This window comes from Eretmochelys imbricata, chromosome 2, assembly GCF_965152235.1.
Source record: "Eretmochelys imbricata isolate rEreImb1 chromosome 2, rEreImb1.hap1, whole genome shotgun sequence".
Taxonomy (NCBI): domain Eukaryota; kingdom Metazoa; phylum Chordata; order Testudines; family Cheloniidae; genus Eretmochelys; species Eretmochelys imbricata.
This window is the reverse complement of record NC_135573.1, coordinates 166,476,032-166,497,178: the sequence shown is the minus strand read 5'-3', so window position 1 is coordinate 166,497,178 and position 21,147 is coordinate 166,476,032. Positions and strand designations below refer to the sequence as shown.

General features: G+C 42.0%; 1 protein-coding gene across 1 annotated transcript in view; it reads right to left on the bottom strand.

Moving 5' to 3' along the window:
- COBL (cordon-bleu WH2 repeat protein) overlaps positions 1-21,147 on the bottom strand; it is a 226,790-nt gene that overhangs the window by 108,987 nt on the left and 96,656 nt on the right. The window contains 2 exon segments of the mRNA XM_077808716.1: positions 13,291-13,374; positions 19,282-19,376. Of these exon segments, the coding sequence (XP_077664842.1) occupies positions 13,291-13,374; positions 19,282-19,376 (179 nt within the window).

The following is a 21,147-nucleotide window of genomic DNA, read 5'->3' as shown; positions in this document are numbered from 1 at the left end:
TTTTATCTAAATTCTGTATACTCATAATTATATCCAGGGGTGCTGGAACAACTTGTATAGCGGGGGTGCTGAGAGTCATTGAACCAAACTGTAAACCCTGTATATGATGGAAACCACTTCAAGACAGGGGGTGCGGCAGCACACCCAGCACCTGTAGTTCCAGCACCTATGGTTATTTTACACTAATATAATAAACATGTGGCTATGACTCAGAGTCTTCTGCTCCAAAGATACAGGCCCTTACTACTTGAAGAAAAGGAGACTCTCCATTACATGTTAGCAATACATGGCCTACGACACACAATTAAACAGTTCTCACTACATCCAGTAAAGGGGCAGTAGCACACATACACACAAGTTTGTTCATTACCAGTAGTAACATTTGGGAACTTTAAGCCTTAGAAGGAAAATTTTAGATAGCCAAACATAGACTGTATCTTACATACACAGAAATACAAGAAATCTTTTTTAATGAAACTATATATTAAATAGTAGAAAATCAATCACAAACCCTAACCCTAAAGTACACTTGTTTTTAAATGTGTTATTTCCAACACTACTATACTTTGGCCAATTGCACTGAGCACTGTATGCTGAATTAATTATAAGCAAATGTGAATTACAAGCCTCTTTGCCAGGAACCCCTTAATGGCATATGTCATATACCACAGAAGCAGCATTTGAATAGATTGAGATGGCACCAGAAACTATCAAATGGAATTAATCACTTTGTCTTTCTGTTTTGTTTTTTTTTATAAAATATAGAATAGCCAGACACACACAAATTCAGCCAAAAAGCATGGGTCTGATTTGCTCCTGCTTTACTTCAGCTTTGCACTGACTCAACGTCCCTGATTTCAGTGAAAAGCTGGAACAACATAATAGTGAATCGGACACTTAGTCTTTTCAATTTCCCTTCCCTCCTTTCTCCTCTTCTTCACCTGAAAATGCCACTGCAGGGTCTTTACTTTAAAATCACTTGAATTAAAAATCACTGCAGGAGCAGCTTTTGCTGAAATGCTTCTTGAACAGCAACAACTAAATGGAAAGATATTAAATCTCCTAGTGTCCAGAGGCAATCTGGCATTCCATCCATAAATTACAAGTCAGGGAACAATGAACAGGTGGACTCTGAGATTCTACTGTGTAGGAAACCAATGCACAGTGTTGCCAACTCTCATGATTTTATCCTGAGCATTGCAGTATTTGATGTTTTACTTAAAGAGCCAGCTCCTGGAGGCAAATTACTATAAGGGAATCTCACCTGTCATTTAAAAAAAAAAAAAAAGCTTCAAGCAGCCATGATTGCAGAGAAAACCTTGAAAATGTGACCTGAATGTACCGTAATGCTCAAAAATCAGAAGGTAAAGAAAAAAGAACCCCTACATTATTGTTTTTAAATCTCATGGTTTTTTAGCTATTCTTCTGATTTCGGGGGCAGGCCAGACAAATTATTTTTGAAGGTTGGGATTGGCAACACTGCATTAAAGACAGGGCTGATAGTACCATTTGCTATTAAGTTTGTTGTACATTTCCCAAAATAAGACCCTGTTTTCAGTCACTTATAAACTGTGTGAAGCTAATTGTTGGGGTTGAAGTTTGCCATGGCTTTCCATCAGGCTGAATTATTTAGGAAAATTTCAGCCAAAACAATTCAGCTGATTCTGCAAATGGGGCCACGGAAAAATATGTTGTTTTGCCCATGTTAAAAGAATTCTGGCAACCTAGTCTAAGAAAAGCTGTAGCACCTCCATGTTTTGGAGCAAGGACTTAAAATGGGAGAGTGGTGGCCTTTTGCGGCGATGTGCCTTTTGCTGTCCCTATGAAAATCCATCTAAATTTGGCCAAATTACAAACCTTTGAAAAACCACAGTTTGCATGTGCTCAGCAGAGATGTTTAGATTTCAGCAGCTACGTTCCCAGATGATTCCATGTGTATGGGGCGTGCTCCAGTCTGGAGCTGGGCAGCACCTTCCCTGTAACTGGAGCTGTTGTGGGGTGTCTGGGCACCTGAAATGACAGAAGGGAGATTGCCTCTCCCGTACTCTCAAGGGCCCTCTTGCTGGGCCCAGGCAAGGAGAAAGCTGCACGGTTCAGCTGTAGAAGGCACAACAGCAGGACTTGCAGGGGGCTGGGACACAGAACTGAGTGTGCACGGGGGAAAAGACTGGGAGATGATGGCACAGTTGGCTATCTGCCCTGAGTACGATCCCATCTGTAATCTTAGGTAGGTAATTGGGCAGCTAGCCCATTCTGCTGCTCACACCACCACGGCCACATTTCTATTTTTGGCACACTACCTCAATCCGAGCTAGAGCTGATATGTCTAATCAAGCTGGAAATTATACCTCCAGCTCCAGTGCAAACATACTGTTAGTCCTGGAAAGCCCAGAAATTAGGGTACATATGCTTGAGCTCCACCTACTGGCACCTTACCTGTTAAATAACTAACTATTTACATATATACAGACACTCATAACATTAGGTAAATGGGGACAACTCCCATCTCCTGCAGCTTTTGGAGAACATTTTCTGGCTCTTCTGCTGCTGGTTAGACAAACTCTGTTAAAGAAAAATTGTGTGTGTGGGGAGGGGAATGTCCTATAAGTAAGACTGATGCAAAAAGAAGTAAACAAAACGTTTAAACACTGATGGGGGCATCAGGAAGTAACAGTCAAAGTAGAAAGAGAATTTAAAGAGAATGGGAGGTTCAGAAATTGAAAAAAAAAAGTGTAAGCAGAAACAAAAAATTATTTACAACATGATCACCATTATTACTGCAAGAGCTTTGCTATTGGCTGAAACAATCACATGTCCTAGTGAACAACAACAGAATCCTTAGCAAGGGTTACGGAAGTTGCAGCGTATTAAGAGCAAAAAATATTTTTAAAAGGTTGGCAGATGTTCTGGAATTTGTTGTTTACAGGAAAAACTTCCATCCCTTGAGTTTTAAAAGGTGACCACTAATGGTTACCAATGTCCACAAACTGTGGCATTAGCTATTAAATACCAGTATTGGTTACTTTTTCAAACACCAGTGCAATAGTTTTCCCACTACAAATCAACCCTACTTCATATCTTAGAGCTGTACTGTAATGTATGAATACTGATATAACCATATACAAATACACAACAACAGACTGGCACATATAAAACATTGTAATGCACATCAGTAATATTATATGTTTGATTTTCAGATTGGACTTAACCTGACCTCACTTTTTGTACCTGTGAGTTCATATTAGTGGATGTCGTTTGTCATTTGAGACACAGAACTATCAGACTGTGCATCATAACAAGGTTAGTCGGCTCAAATTATTCACAATGGCTAACTTCAGGCATACAAAGGAAGGCCAGATTTTAAAAAGCTTGCTCTATATGTGCTGAAGGAAATCTCTGAACATTATTTCTCTGAAATCATCTTCCTAAACCACAGGTGTGTGGTTGTGCGATAAGATTTTGTGCTGAAGCTTCAAAACCTCTGACAAAATGCCTGGCTCCACTTTTATTAAGTATTTTTTTCCAAACTGATTTATAACATAAACAAATTGCACATTAGAGATATATGTGATTCAGCACTTGGGATATGTTTCTTCCTTGTGATTTATGTAACTATTAGGACCCTCCAAAATAAACATGACTAATTTTAGCTCTTGCTGGTAGGAGTATCAGGTTTCATTTAGATTAGCTGTTCTTTGGAGGATAGTGACACCATGTGGCGAAAATTACTCTATGCTCCCATTTCGTCAGGCTGGTCTAAATTCCAATTGAAAGACAATAATCCTTCTGAATAGAGAAGTGGCTCTCAACCTTTCCAGACTACTGTACCCCTTTCAGGAGTCTGATTTGTCTTGTGTACCTCCAAGCTTCACCTCACTTAAAAACCACTTGCCCACAAAATCAGACATAAAAATACAGAAGTGTCACAGCATACTATTACTGAAAAATTGCTTACTTTCTCATTTTTACCATATAATTATAACATGAATCAACTGGAATATAAATAAGGTACTTACATTTCAGTGTATAGAATACAGAGCAGTATAAACAAGTCATTTTAGTTTGTATGGACTTCGCTAGTGCTTTTTATGTAGCCTGTTGTAAAACTAGGCAAATATCTTAGATGAAATGGTCTGTGTGTATAAAACATCCTCACTGCATTTTCCACTTTATGCATCCAATGAAGTGAGCTGTAGCTCACGAAAGCTTATGCTCAAATAAATTGGTTAGTTTCTAAGGTGCCACAAGTACTCCTTTTCTTTTTGCGAATACAGACCGACATGGCTGCTACTCTGAAACCTATCTTAGATGAGTTGATGTACTCCCTGGAAGATCTCTGTGTACCCCCAGGAGTACACAGACCCCTGGTTGAGAACCACTGGAATAGAAAGAGAAGCATAGCAAACTGTTCCAAATATATTGTGACTTCTGACTACCGTCTTTGTCTGTATGTAAATACGTGTGTGCGTGTGTGTGTATACTTTTCAGTAATTTTTGTTCACTTTACAAAACATCATATTAGGCCCATGCATGTCTATTTTTAGTCCTGCACAGAGCTGACAGTTCCAGCTCACAAAGAGGAAATTAAGGAAGATATTTCTGTTTCATTTAGAATATTTACTTTATTCCTATAGAATCTTTTACTTTTATAATGAAGCCTTATGTGTTTGATGGGTGCTGTAGACCATTAAGCAGAATTCTCTTCTCTTACTTTGTATACATTCGGTATCTCTGTGAGATTACACTTTCCTCCTCCTTTATCTCCCCTTATTTTTACTAATGCCAGCAATACATGTCCTTTCTTGTTTATTTTGTCTGTGATTCCCCCCATTGGTTTAAAAGATAATTTTCCCTTATCCTGTCAATGACTAACTACTTGGTGGTGGTATTAATGGCTCCAAACAAATTTGTATAAACATGGCACTGAATACTGTTTGACTGCTAAAATGAATATACAATCTTTGCTCGAATAAATTCCCACTACCTCATTTTGTAGAGTTGCCTTCCATTTCTCCATATTGCCTGGCTCTCATACCCTAGAATTATCATTTATTCTACAGATCAGGATAGTAAAGAGACTGGAGACCACTGACGTGGAGAGAGGATGGATGGTCCACGACTTGTGGGAGCTGTGTTCAATTTCCTGCTCTACCTGAGACTTCCTGTTTGACCACAGCCAACTCACTCACTCTCTCGGTGCTTCAGTTCCCCTCTGTAAAATAATTACACTTCCCTACTTCACAGGAGTATTCTGAGGATCAGCACATTAAAGAGTGTGAGGTGCTCAGACACTATAGTAATGGGGACCATATGAGTGTTGCAGATAGAGTTCTGCTGTTCAAAGGGCATTGACCAGGAGCTTCCAAACCCTCTTTTCCACTCACTCACCCCTCAAAGGCATGATATTGCCATGACCTTTTCTTTGGCAGCCAATGCTGTACAAAGCTCCCTCATGGGCACACCATTGCTTTTCCTTGTGCCACCCAGAAGGAAATCTCTGAAGAGTCATGGAAGATATTCCCTCCTTGCAAATCCAGAGCATATACCAGCTTACCTTTGCTCTGGCACCTGCTCACCCTCGTGGCTCAGCACCAAATTTGAAACCCATGCCCTGAGACAATGCAAAATGCCTTGAGGCCGACACAAAATTGCAAATAACTCTGAAGGGAGTCTTAAAGGGAATTATAGTAGAGGAAACATCTAACAGAGGACATTTTGAGAAAATTAATATCTTCCATTTATATAACACTTCTCAGCCTATAGGATCCCAAACATCTTTCTAATTTAGGGCTGACTCTGATGTCCTTACTCATCTCAACTAGAGCTTTAGTTCAATGGGAGCATTCGTGTAGTAAGTTGTTATTCAATATGATAAGGGTTTCAGAGCTATAATCATTTCACAGACTACTGAAATGCATCCACCTCTGTGGTGTGGAAGAGCAGATGTTCAACAAGGCATCACTACATGATAAATTGGGACATAAAATAAAAGAGCAATTAAAAATGCAGAAATTTAGGTAGGTAGGTAAATAGGTAGATTGTAATTGGCTGAGCTGGAATTTGACTAGGACAGCAGAATTCATACTCTTATTCTTAAACAAAAAGAGCGTAATGGAATCTTTAATGCAAGTGATCATGAGCTTAGTTTTATGTTACAACTGAATCACAGAATATCAGGGGTGGAAGGGACCTCAGGAGGTCATCTAGTCCAACCCCCTGCTCAAAGCAGGACCAATCCCCAACTAAATCATCCCAGCCAGGGCTTTGTCCAGCCTGACCTTAAAAACCTCTAAGGAAGGAGATTCCACCACCTCCCTAGATAACCCATTCCAGTGCTTTACCACTCTCCTACTGAAAAAGTTTTTCCTAATATGCAACCTAAACCTTTCCCACTGCAACGTGAGACCATTACTCCTTGTTCTTACCCTTGTTCTGTCATCTGGTACCACTGAGAACAGTCTAGATCCATCCTCTTTGGAACCTCCTTTCAGGTAGTTGAAAGCAACTATCAAATCCCCCCTCATTCTTCTCTTCTGCAGACTAAACAATCCCAGTTCCCTCAGCCGCTCCTCCTAAGTCATGTGATCCAGCCCCCTTATCATTTTTGTTGCCCTCCGCTGGGCTTTTTCCAGTTTTTCCACATCCTTCTTGTAGCGTGGGGCTCAAAATGGAACACAGTACTCCAGATGAGGCCTCACCAATGTCAAATAGAGGGGAATGATCACATCCCTCAAACTGCTGGCAATGCTTCTAATTATACAGCCCAAAATGCCGTTAGCCTTCTTCGCAACAAGGGCACACTGTTGACTCATATCCAGCTTCTCATCCACTGTAACCCCTAGGTCCTTTTCTACAGAACTGCTACCTAGCCACTCAGTCCCTAGTTTGTGGCAGTGCATGGGATTCTTCCATCCTAAGTGCAGGACTCTGCACTTGTCCTTGTTGAACCTCATCAGATTTCTTTTGGCCCAAGCCTCTAATTTGTCTAGGGCCCTCTGTAGCCTATCCCTACTCTCCAGCGTATCTACCTCTCCTCCCAGTTTAGTGTCATCTGCAAACTTGCTGTGGGTGCTATCCACACCATCCTCCAGATCATTAATGAAGGTATTGAACAAAACAGGCCCCAGGACTGACCCTTGGGGCACTCCACTTGATACTGGCTGCCAACTAGACATGGAGCCATTGATCACTACCCATTGAGCCTGACAATCTAGACAGCTTTCTATCCACCTTATAGTCCATTCATCCAGCTCATATATCTTTAACTTGCTGGCAAGAATACTGTGGGAGACCGTATCAAAAGCTTTGCTAAAGTCAAGGAATAACATGTCCACTGCTTTCCCCTCATCCAGAGACAGTTATCTCATCATAGAAGGCAATTAGGTTAGTCAGGCATGACTTGCCCTTGCTGAATCCATGCTAACTGTTCCTGATCACTTTCGTCTCCTCCAAGTGCTTCAAAATGGATTCCTTGAAGACCTGCTCCATGATTTTTCCAGGGACTGAAGTGAGGCTGATTGGCCTGTAGTTCCCCGGATCCTCCTCCTCCCCGTTTTTGATGATGGTTACTCAGTGCCACGGTGGGGTGGACACTGACTCACAGGGAAAAGTGTCATGTATGGAGTCATTAACTCCATTTTCTTAAGCACCTTGCAGTTCCTCTGCCATGTACGGATCTGGAGTGGCCCTTCTTACATCTGCAGGTCACAAATAATACCAACTATGCTCAACTATTATTCTTTACAAATAGTAATTAAAATAATTACTATAAAATAAAAGGTAAGCTATACTTAAGAGGACTTTCGCAATGTTTAAAAACCAAATCTTACTTTTTCCTAAACGTGTGTATTATCACAGCCTTTTAATCCTGCCATCCTGTTTCCTTCATAAATCATTCATTTGAAAGGAGAGTAATTTAAAAAAAAATAAAGAAACCAGAGTTTGTGGTCATATATACTTAGCAAAGCTATATATGTCTACTCTCAACTATCCCAAGACGAGATTTAGTTTTCTATCAGATGTCTGCTGTTACATTCTATGCAACGATTGAGTTAGAAATAAATGTATTATTGGAATCTAGAGTTTAAAAGCTACGATAAAACAATATTAATCATAATCAAAACTAATACATATTAATCAAGTCCCGTTCCCACCAAGTATGTATACTTGAAAAATTATGAGTGACTAACAAGAACACGTTTCAGAGTAGCAGCCGTGTTAGTCTGTATTCGCAAAAAGAAAAGGAGTACTTGTGGCATCTTAGAGACTAACCAATTTATTTGAGCATAAGCTTTCGTGAGCTACAGCTCACTTCATCAGATGCATAAAGTGGAAAATGCAGTGAGGATGTTTTATACACACGGACCATGAAAAAATGGGTGTTTATCACTTCAAAAGGTTTTCTCTTCCCCCACTCCACTCTCCTGCTGGTAATAGCTTATCTAAAGTGATCACTCTCCTTACAATGTGTATGATAATCAAGGTGGACCATTTCCAGCACAAATCCAGGGTTTAACAAGAACGTCTGAGGACTTCTACATAGAGTGCTTCCGCCGACGTGCACGGGCTGAAATTGTGGAAAAGCAGCATCATTTGCCCCACAACCTCAGCCGTGCAGAACACAATGCCATCCACAGCCTCAGAAACAACTCTGACATCATAATCAAAAAGGCTGACAAAGGAGGTGCTGTCATCATGAATAGGTCGGAATATGAACAAGAGGCTGCTCGGCAGCTCTCCAACACCACTTTCTACAAGCCATTACTCTCTGATCCCACTGAGGGTTACCAAAAGAAACTACACCATTTGCTCAAGAAACTCCCTGAAAAAGCACAAGAACAAATCCACACAGACACACCCCTGGAACCCCGACCTGGGATATTCTATCTACTACCCAAGATCCATAAACCTGGAAATCCTGGGCACCCCATCATCTCAGGCATTGGCACCCTGACAGCAGGACTGTCTGGCTATGTAGACTCCCTCCTCAGGCCCTACGCTACCAGCACTCCCAGATATCTTCGAGACACCACTGACTTCCTAAGGAAACTACAATCCATCGGTGATCTTCCTGAAAACACCATCCTGGCCACTATGGATGTAGAAGCCCTCTACACCAACATTCCACACAAAGATGGACTACAAGCCGTTAGGAACAGCATACCCGATAATGTCATGGCAAACCTGGTGGCTGAACTTTGTGACTTTGTCCTCACCCATAACTATTTCACATTTGGGGACAATGTATACCTTCAAATCAGCAGCACTGCTATGGGTACCCGCATGGCCCCACAGTATGCCAACATTTTTATGGCTGACTTAGAACAATGCTTCCTCAGCTCTCGTCCCCTAATGCCCCTACTCTACTTGCGCTACATTGATGACATCTTCATCATCTGGACCCATGGAAAAGAAGCCCTTGAGGAACTCCACCATGATTTCAACAATTTCCATCCCACAATCAACCTCAGCCTGGACCAGTCCACACAAGAGATCCACTTCCTGGACATTACAGTGCTAATAAGCGATGGCCACATAAACACCACCCTATCCCGGAAACCTACTGACCGCTATTCCTACCTACATGCCTCCAGCTTTCACCCAGACCATACCACACGATCCATTGTCTACAGCCAAGCTCTACGATACAACCGCATTTGCTCCAACCCCTCAGACAAACACCTGCAAGATCTCTATCAAGCATTCTTACAACTACAATACCCACCTGCTGAAGTGCAGAAACAGACTGACAGATCCAGAAGAGTACCCAGAAATCACCTACTACAGGACAGACCTAACGAAGAAAATAACAGAACGCCACTAGCCGTCACCTTCAGCCCCCAACTAAAACCTCTCCAACGCATTATCAAGGATCTACAACCTATCCTGAAGGACGACCCAACACTCTCACAAATCTTGGGAGACAGGCCAGTCCTTGCCTACAGACAACCCCCCAACCTGAAGCAAATACTCACCAGCAACTACATACCACACAACAGAACCACTAACCCAGGAACCTATCCTTGCAACAAAGCCCGTTGCCAACTGTGCCCACATGTCTATTCAGGGGACACCATCACAGGGCCTAATAACATCAGCCACACTATCGGAGGCTTGTTTACCTGCACATCTACCAATGTGATATATGCCATCATGTGCCAGCAATGCCCCTCTGCCATGTACATTGGTCAAACTGGACAGTCTCTACGTAAAAGAATAAATGGACACAAATCAGATGTCAAGAATTATAACATTCATAAACCAGTCGGAGAACATTTCAATCTCTCTGGTCACGCGATTACAGCCATGAAAGTTGCGATATTACAACAGAAAAACTTCAAAACCAGACTCCAGCGAGAGATTGCTGAATTGGAATTCATTTGCAAATTGGATATAATTAACTTAGGCTTGAACAGAGACTGTGAGTGGCTAAGTCATTATGCAAGGTAACCTATTTCCACTTGTTTTTTCCTACTCCCCCCTGCGCACTGTTCCTCAGACATTCTTGTTAAACCCTGGATTTGTGCTGGAAATGGCCCACCTTGATTATCATACGCATTGTAAGGAGAGTGATCACTTTAGATAAGCTATTACCAGCAGGAGAGTGGGGTGGGGGGAGAGAAAACCTTTTGAAGTGATAAACACCCATTTTTTCCATGGTCTGTGTGTATAAAACATCCTCACTGCATTTTCCACTTTATGCATCCGATGAAGTGAGCTGTAGCTCACAAAAGCGTATGCTCAAATAAATTGGTTAGTCTCTAAGGTGCTACAAGTACTCCTTTTCTTTTAACAAGAACACAAAATAGAAAATAATATAAACAAAAATGCAATGTGATCCAATACACATCAGCTCTCGGGCCTAAACATGATGATAGCTAATTCTGTCTCCTTTACATAAAAAAATAAATAAATAAATAAATACCTGCAGTTCACTGATGTTGGATGTTCATAGATATTATTGCCAGAGGGACCATTTTGATCTTTAGTGTGACCTGCTTCATAACACAGGCTGTACAGTTTCATCAAGTAGTTCCTGTGTCAAGCCCTGGTTGAGCTACAGCATCTCTTTTAGAAAAGCATCCAATCGCTATTTAAAGATATCAAATTATGGAGAATCCACCACAACCCCTAAATACCTTGTTCCAATGATTAATTATCTTTAGTATAAAACATTAGCACTCTATTTCTAGTGAAAATTTTTCTCACTTCAGCCTCCAGCAATCAGATTTTGTTATGACTTTATGCTAGATTAAAAATCCCCTTACTATTGGAAGTATTCTCTCCACGTAAGGACATGTAGATCATGGTAAAGTCATTTCATAACCTTCTCTTTGTGAAGTTAAGTAATTTGAGTTTAGGTTATAATGCCAGGTCTTCAGCAGGTAAAAAGATGTGTTCTTTACTTGTGTTACCTTTCAAGTGGTGACACCCTAAAAAAGACGAGACAGTTTGTAGCTTTCATCTGTGAACAATTTGAGTTAAAGGGTATACCTCAATTTGCTAACTCTTGTTAAAACTACAAACTGCCTTGTCTCCACTAAGATTTTACCTTGTTTTAGTTATACCTTTTTTATCTAGCGAAGGCACACTATAAAGGACATGTTTCCAGACCACAAGTTATTGCAGCTCTTTTCTGAAGGTTTTCCAACTGGTTTCAGATTCGTACCTTAGGATAGAGATGCAATACTGCTGAGCAGACTCCTTACGCTTCTCATTACATGAGCTTTCTGAGAAACAACTCTCACACTTATATTTTAAGCATGTGCATAAATTTTATCAGGATAAGAATCATAGCAAGTAACATAGAAAGCTAGCTGCAAAAGCGTGAAGCAGTGAACAATACCCACGTTGTACTTGAAGATTAATTGCTCTTTGAAGGAAAAAAAATAAAGGATTAATCACTTGATGTAAAAACGTTCCAGTTATTGAACATTGGCACATTACCTCTGATTTTAAGATTTGTTTGTGCGTGAAGTTATATTGTTGTGATTTTAAAAGAAATAGTTAGTGGTTGGGGTAATTTTTAAAACTGTTCTTTTCTTCCAGTGTCATAAACTGTGATTTGATCAGTCACATTACCTACAAAAAGAAATGTAAGGATGTAGGCCAAGGGACAGCACAAAGTGTAAATGAAGGGACTATGGCTAGGTCTTCATTGCAAAAAAGTGTGTTTTATAGTCAGATAGTGGTCTCAATGTAAAATCCTTGAGTAGACAAGACACAAATAGATGTTGTCCAGATGTAGCTCGTTGAAGTCAAGTCTATACCTTACCAGTGGTGTACTTTGACTAGTTACATCCATAAAACCCATCTATTCCTTGCCTCCACGAGGACTTTACATACCCTTTTTGAAGTGAAGACATGGCCTATACCCCACCTATCCTGTAGCACCATCATTACCTTTTCTGTACCTGCCCCCTGTGATCGTGAAAACTCTCTCTGGACTTACTGAACTACAGTGTTCAAACCTAACATCCATCCACTCCTGCCACACGTGCTCCATCCATTCCTCCGGTCTTGGCCTCTTTTTCACGACTGTCCCCATTTCAGAATTGCTCTATCATTTCTTCTGCCTCAATTATCTGACATTTTCTTCCCACCCCTTCCTCTTAGACAGTGAGCTGCATGGTTTCAGCCTCAGCATAACCTCCCCAGACACTCTTTCCTGTCTCACTAAGGGGCTGTGCGAGCTCAGGCTCATGTTTCAGTCACCTGAGATGTCACCAATATGGTCTTCCAAAGATTTTGAAAAGTGCTCCAATAAAAAGGTAATTATTGTGATTAATAATTAGTTCATAGATTATAAGGTGAAGAAAGACAGCAGGGAGCATCGTGTCTGATATCTGTTATAATCAGTTAGTGTCTAGGTTCTCCAAAAATCTTGCCACAGTCATCCATCAGAAAGAGGACCTGATATTTCTAATGTTAAAAAGAAAAGCAAAAAATCATTTATGAAAGTATTTGGAGCCACACTGATGCACCAAAAAGGAGTGCACCAGGCCACAAATGAAACTTATTATTTGTACACAGTTCAGCATTAAAGTCCTTGGTTGAAATCCTGGCTACGCTGAAGTCAGAGCGAGTTTTATTTGAAGACACCATGTTGCATTTCAGGTGGTCAGAAAAGCCTGAACTGTGTGTTAAGACATCCAAGTATTGGGGCAACCACACGATCAAGCGCACTACTGCTACTGTTTTTAGTCAAGCAGCTGGAATAGCGTCTGCTGATCCGAACAGTCTAAGGAGGCAGAAGCTGTAAGAGCACCTAGAAGCCATGTTAGTACTTACATCTGAGCTCCTTTCACTAGCAATTGCAGAACTAAAACCATCCTCATCCCCATAGTTACCGTCCATTCTCAAACGATCTTTTGTCTGCAATACAAACAAGCAGCCTACACCAACATGGGAAAACAAACAAAACAAGGCATAATTGTGCCAAATCAAAGTGCCAAATCTGGGCAAGACCAGGACATTCAATTAGTACAGCTGCATTGGACTTTTTATTTTTTTAAGAAACATTGACTAGTTTGCAAGATCTCCCTAGTATAGCCAAGGCGAGAGAAACATATGAACAGAGAGACCTAGGAACAGCAGAAAAAACAAACAAATGCAGGAATTATACAGCACAAGGAAGGAAAAGATGAACTAGTAGAAAATGGATACTGAAGAACAAGGATCACATTGCCACTGATTCTCCTGGGCGCACAGGGGTAGGGGAGCATGCAAGGGACAAGCACAACATCTGTCTCTGTGAGTAAGTACCACTCATCTTTGCTGATTCCAATGAGCAGACTGGCCAAGAGAGGGGTGGGGAGAAACTGAGCTGTGGCCCTACAACCCCTTCACAATAGCCTGCAGAGTAAAGCAATAAGCAGCCCTGTGGTCCCGGCTTCCTTGCGTAGGGCTTTGTGTAAAACATACAATCTAGCCCTAAGTGTAAAGTGTGTGCAAATCAGAATGAATCTAAGTGCATGGGAAGCAGAAAATCAAGCAGCGAATCAAGTATTGGATTGAAACCTTGAGAATGGAAGGCAAGAGAATTCTGACTTGAGAAAGAACACTGTAAAGGATAGAAATTGATTATCTTCAGTTTTCAGAGTAACTGTGTTATGTATTTGCAAAAAGAAAAGGAGTACTTGTGGCACCTTAGAGACTAACCAATTTATTTGAGCATAAGCTTTCGTGAGCTACAGCTCACTTCATCGGATGCATACTGTGGAAAATACAGAAGACATTTTTATACACACAAACCACACAAATTTTATACACACAAATCTTCAGTGTTAGCGACAGGAAAGAACTGTTAACTGCATTTTTTAAATATATTTTTCATGCTTGATTTATAAAGTGTCTGGTTTCTCAGAGATTGTAGCCAGTGAAGACAAGAATCAGGACCAGGATTCCTTTAAGCTCCTTTGAAAAATCACAGCCAAGAATGTGTTTTTCTTTTGTCCCTAGTTTATGAACATTAGAGAGAGAAAGGAGTTTGGAATCCTGCATAGGTCATGAGTAATCTCATCCCCATCCCCAGTGGGTGTCATAAAACCAGGATTGTAAATCACAGAAATGTTGCAAGTCAAACTTGAGGAGAACCAAGTGGAATACCAAAAGGTTTCAGCTCTCATAGTTGTAGAGAAAAGCTTAAAAATTTGACCCAAGTGCACCCTAAAGGCTCAGAAACACGGTGGCAAAGAAAATGAGTGCCCAAATTTATTATTTTTTAAATATCTCATGATTTTTAAGCCAGTCTCGTGATTTTGGAATGCTTGGGTTTGGCAATACTGCAGCTAGGCAAAAGTTAATAAAGTTAAAAAAAATTCTAAAATTGGCTGCTGTGTATGCACAGTACAAACTTTCCAGTATAAGTTTGCACTTATTAAAAATGAGCTGTATATATGCAAGTTCTTTCATAAACGCACTCTTATCAGTGTATGTTATTAATGACTTACGCTCTGATGCTGCATCACCATCCTTACCCCCGTCACGATGGAATGGTCTGTTAATAAGAAGGCCACATGCTTATCTAGGGTGAGATTTTCAAAAGAGCCCATTAATATTGGATGCCTCCAATTTTGGTTGGCCAGTGTGGGACCTCTGATTCTGGTTTTTCAGAGGCTGAACAGTCACAGCTCCTATTAATGTAAGATGGAATTGTGGTAGCTGTCCACTACATGCAAGTGGATACATATAGGTGGACTGTTATGGCCAGAAGGAGTCTGCTGCACTTTTATGGGATGCTGCAGGAGCATAAGCGTTTGCCCAGGCACAAGTCAAGTCCTCTTCTAAAGCTGCTCCTAATCTATTGGTATATAGCAGGGGCGGTCAAACTTACTGGCCCTCTGAGTTGCATACAACAATCTTCAGAAGTTTAAGAGCCAGGAAACACCTGCAGAGAGCTGGGGCTCAGGGCTTCATCCCCACTCCTGTTGAAGCCCCAAGCCCCGGCAGGTGTGCCCCACAGGGCTGAAGCCCCAAGACCCCCCTCCCCACTGAATAGAAGCCCCTACCCAACCACCCCACTGCAAGGCAGAAGAGGCCCTGAGCTCCACCCCCCCGAAGTCTAGTAGGTGGAGAAAGGAGGAGGGGGCAGGGGGCTTGGGAGCCACACTTTAATTGTAAAAGAGCCACATATGGCTCATGAGCCACAGTTTGGCCACCGCTGGTATACAGTACCCTGCATGCTACAGTGGATTAAGGCAGGATCCTGGAATCCATGCTTGCTCTGAGGGAGTCAATAAGAAAACAGGAGGCTATTGAGATGGAGGGGTCTTTCCAGAAAGAATTTATTATGTGGAAGGAAAATAAAAGAGTCCCTGAGGAGGTTGTGAGAAGACTCTCTGCTGGAGAGGATTTAACTAGACTCCAAATTCTTGGTGCATCCTTCCTCCTAAGGAACTGAAATCCCACTGACTTCAAAAGAAGCAGGACTGGGCCCTTCATTGTAAAAGGCAACTAGAAAAGAAAGAAAATAGTGGGTTTGTGCCTTCCTCCCAACCCCCCCCCACCCGCTTTTTTTTTTTTTACTTCCTTATGTATAAAGAAAGATTGAGGGTTTGTTGCTTTTCCTCCCTTTGTTTTTTATGTTGCACTAATAGAAATTCTGATCTTGTCCACTCTGGTTTTCCTGGAGGAATGGAGAGATGTCTGCAGAACTAGCAGGTTCATGGACATCACAGATTCAAAGGAAGAAAAGTCTAAAGGCTTGTCTACACTTAAAATGCCACAGTGCCACAGCTGAGCTGCACCACTGCAGCACTTCAGTATAGACACTTTCTACACTGACGGGAGGGGTTTTCCTTTCAGTATAGGTAGTCCAACTCTCTGGGAGACAGTCTACATCTGTTTACACAAGGACTTAGGTCATTTTAACAACACCGCTCAGGAGTGTAGATTTTTCCACACCCTGACTGACATAGTTAAACCGACTTAAGGGTATGTCTACACTACGAAATAAGGTCGATTTTACAGAAGTCGATTTTTAGAAACCGATTTCATACGGTCAATTGCGTATGTCTACGCTAAGCGCATTAAGGTGGCGGAGTGCCTCCTCACTACCATGGCAAGCAGCGACTTACAGAGTGGTGCACTGTGGGAAGCTATCCCACAGTTCCCACAGTCTCCACTGCCCATTGGAATTCTGGGTTAAGCTCCCAATGCTTGATGGGGCAAAAACATTGTCGCGGGTGGTTTGGGTACATGTCATCAGGCCCCCCTCCCTCCTTCCATGAAAGCAACGGCAAACAATTGTTTCATGCCTTTTTTCCTGGGTTACCCATGCAGACGCCATACCACGGCAAGCATGGAGCCCACTCAGCTCACCGTCACCGTACATCTCCTGGGTGCTGCTGGCAGATGCGATACTGCATTGCTAGACAGCAGCAGCTCCTTGCCTTCGCGGCAGACCGTGCAGGAGGACTGATAGTTGTTGTACGTCTCCTGGGTGCTCCTTGCAGACCTCGGTGAGGTCGATCGGGGCGCTTGGATAGACATGGCTATTCTCCTCTTAGAGCACCGAATGGAGCCAGAGACTCCAGGTCATTCTCTTCTTTAAGTTTCGTTTCATGGAGATTCAGTCCTGCCTGGAATATCATGCGAGCTGGAGGCTTCTGCCTCAGGCTGCTCTCCCAGCCAGCAGCACCACGCGGTCACACCTACCCCAGTCTACCCCTTGTTCCCATGGTTCATGAAGCCTAGACAGTAGTAAGGAGCAGTTCAACTATAGGCTGAGCAAGTGCAGAATGGTGGTAGAATGTGCCTTTGGATGTTTAAAAGCTCGCTGGCGCTGTTTGCTGACTAGGTCAGACCTCAGCGCAACCAACATTCCCATTGTTACTGCTGCTTGCTGTATGCTCCATATCATCTGTGAGAGTAAGGGGGAGACGTTTATGGTGGGGTGGGAGGTTGACGCAAATCGCCTGGCATCCGATTTTGAGCAGCCAGATACCAGGGCGATTAGAAGAGCACAGCAAGGCGCGCTGCACATCAGAGAGGCTTTGAAAACCAGTTTCATGACTGGCTAGGCTTCAGTGTGACAGTTGTGCATGATTCTCCTTGATGCAAACCCACCCCCTTTGTTTATTTTAATTCCCTGTAAGCCAACCACCCTCCCCCCTTTGAAATGAAGTATCTATTGTTTTGAAACCATGCATTCTTTCTTTATTAATTAAAAAAAAATGAGATAATGGACAAGGTAGCCCGGGTGGGGTGGGGTGGGGGAGGAGGGAAGGATAAGGCCACATTGCTTATTGTAGCCACACTAAAGATCAAACTGTTTGAATCACAGCCTTCTGTCGCTTGGGCCATCCTCTGGAGTGGAGTGGCTAGGTGCCCGGAGCCTCTCCACCACCCCCGCCCCACGTTCTTGGGCATCTGGGTGAGGAGGCTATGGATCATGGGAAGGAGGGTAGGCAATTATACAGTGGATGCAGCAGGGGTCTGTGCTCTTGTTGGTTTTCCTGCAGCTCCAAAAGACACTTCATCATGTCCGTTTGATCCCTCATTAGCCTCAGCATCGCATCCTGCCTTCGCGCTCACTTAATTCTTTCCTGGCCTCTGTCCACTGAATGCCTCCATGCATTAAGCTGTGTCCCATCAGTGCGGGAGGACTGAATGAACTCGGAAAACATGTGATCATGAGTGTGTTTTTTCGCCTTCTAATCTGCGATAACCTCAGGGACGGAGATGATAGGGGGAGCGTAGAAACATTCTACACTGTACGATTCTGAGGGGACTGCAGTCACCTGTGCTGCTGAGTTCGCCATGCTGACCAAACAGGAAATGAAATTCAAAAGTTCCCGGGGCTTTTCCTGTGTACCTGGCTAGTGCATCAGAGTTCAAAGTGCTCTCCAGAGCAGTCACAATGGAACACTCTAGGATAGCTCCTGGAAGCCAATACCGTCAATTTTGCGTCCACACTACCCCAAACTCGACCCGGCAAGCTCGATTTTAGCGCTACTCCCCTCGTGGGGGAGGAGTACAGAAGTCGATTGTAAGAGCCCTTTAGGTTGATGGAATGGGGCTGGTTGTCTGGACGCAGTCATTTTTAAATTGACCTAATGGGGCTAAATTCGACCTAACCCCATAGTGCAGACCCGGCCTAAGTTTCTAGTGAAGACCAGGCTTGAGTTACTGAGAGTGGAAGTGACTTATTTGAACCTGCTTGTCATTGTTAATGCCTATTGAGCTCAAAAGCCTAACATTTAGATGAGAATGTGTTTTGTTAAAAGTTCAACACACCCAACTACTTCAATTGAGGGCTGAAAGACCTTTACAAAACAGGATTTGAGAATTCTGATTTTTCTAAAGTAAAAAAGCCTAGCAGGTAGCAAAACTGCCTTTTAAAATTGAGGAACACATCTTTCAGGCTTCAGCAAAACCAAAATAAACCCATTTTTAAATTCTTGTCCAGCTCACCTTTAATTTTATTCCCAGAAGGAAAACTTCTTCAGCCTGTCAGTGCATCAGAGTTTGATATTAATATAATTCCTGTGGGAATTACATCGGATTTTTGGATATTGAGGTTTTACACGTGAGATTATTTTTGTAATCTGAAACATGGTGTTCCACTTTTCAGACCCTCTTAGGAATGGCCATTAAATATTGCTCACTCCTGCCCATGGACATGTTGATTAAAATGATTGTACTTGAATGTAGTTTATACATTTGTGGATAAACAAATCCTTGAAAGAAGAAATATAAAAGGTACCCTAAATAAAGCTAGAAAGAACACAATTCTCTTTAGCATGATATAAAATAGGTAATGGTTTGCAGAACCCTTACCTTGCTGCTTCTTTTATTAACTTTGAAAAATCCCAGAAATCCTCTCTTTTCTTTTTCTGTTGCATCGTTGCTTATTGAAGAATTTTGACTTGTTTCTGAAACAATTATATTGGGTTATTTTTTACACTCCCAAAAGCACAGTTACAAACCCAGAAGTTTTAAAAGCAATGATCTCAAGTTAACCCTTTAGTCCCTGAAATACAAGTTGTGTGTGCATAGGGGTGATCATGAGGCAAAATAATATAACAGATTCTGGATCCTCACTTGGATCAGATCCTCTCTCATTTAGGGCCTGGTCCAAAGCTCTCTGAAGCCAATGGGAGTCTTTCCACTGATTTCAACAGGTTTTGGATGAGACCCATTGTAATCCTGAGTCTCAGGGTTACGCATTACACACAGGAGTAACGGGTTGTAAGATCAGTCCTGAAGTTGTCATTAAGACACTACCACAGTAATTTATGGCTTGTGTTCTTGTAAAACACTACAGTGGCACAGATGTACTGTTGCAGTTGCACCACTGTAGCACTTCAGTGTAGACACTACCTACGCTGACAAGAGGGGTTTTCCTATTCATTAGGTAATCCACCTCCCTGAGAGGTAGTACCTAGGTCAACAGAAGACTTAGTTCAGCTTAAAAACACTGCTCAGGGGTGTGGATTTTTCACACCATGGACCAACATAGTTAACTCAACCTAATATTCCTAGTGTAGACCAGGCCTTAGCCTTTGAAAATGCTTTTAAAGTACATATTAGGAGTCAACCCTCCCCCCACACTCTCAACGATGCTCCTTTAAAAAAGTGATTATAGATTTTTAACAACCCATGGGCATGGTTCAAACCCATCAGAAGCCAATGGAAAGACTCCCATTGATATCAGAGGGTTATGGATCAAGCCGTATAAGAGGAAATTGAACCTTCCTGTAGAAGTGGTAGCTCTTTAGAGAATGATCTTGCAACCTTTACTCACACTAGTAGTGCCACTTAATAACCGCTTTCTTGGTATTTCTATGAATGTTTTAGGGGAAAGGTGATATAGGTGTGGTCCATGAGCCAAACACAGCCTAGACAGTCCGTATCTTCCAGACTGCTGTGTCTTAGATACAGAAATCAGCCTTGAGCTGACTCGGGAATTGCATATCCCAAAAGTCACTGCTATATACTCATCTGTCTCACTGGCAGTATAATGAACAGCATGATGCATTACATGGCCAGCAGCCAGTAGGAAAGGCCATTCTGACATCAAGAAGCTGAATTCAGTTGAACAATTCTGACCACCCAGCTCTCATAAATGATAGTTCCCCACCCCTCAGCCATTTGCTCTGCCACCTTAAAGGCCTGATCCAATGCTCACTGAAACCAATGCAGTCGTTCTCCCATTGACTTTAATGGGCAATTGATCAGGCCCTAAATGCCGCCCTCTATCTCTTGGCAAGTTGTAATGTTCTTGATGTCTGAGGAAGTTTTAACGAACGGAGAAAATTCACAAGTTAAAAAATATTTGCTTTGTTTTGTAACATGAAAAATAAGCAAAATGACCTTAAATTATTTTTTAACCGTGAAATGATACATTTCAAAAAGGAGACTCTTGTAAAACTTTTTGCATGTCATACAAAGTATCACATTTTTGTTAGAAGGTGTTAAGTGCATACAGCAGATCAAAGCATAGTAGAAGAGTAAATATGATGAACAGATTAAAAACAGAACCACACACCATCCTTATTGAAGAAGAAAATGCCCCTCCAGCTCAACAAAAATACCATCAATAAACTAACCAATATCTTCCTGTATGACTACTAAGCATTGCCTGCACTCATTGGTCTGAAATTGCTATCCCCATGCTTAGGGCTAGACTGTGATTCATTGTGA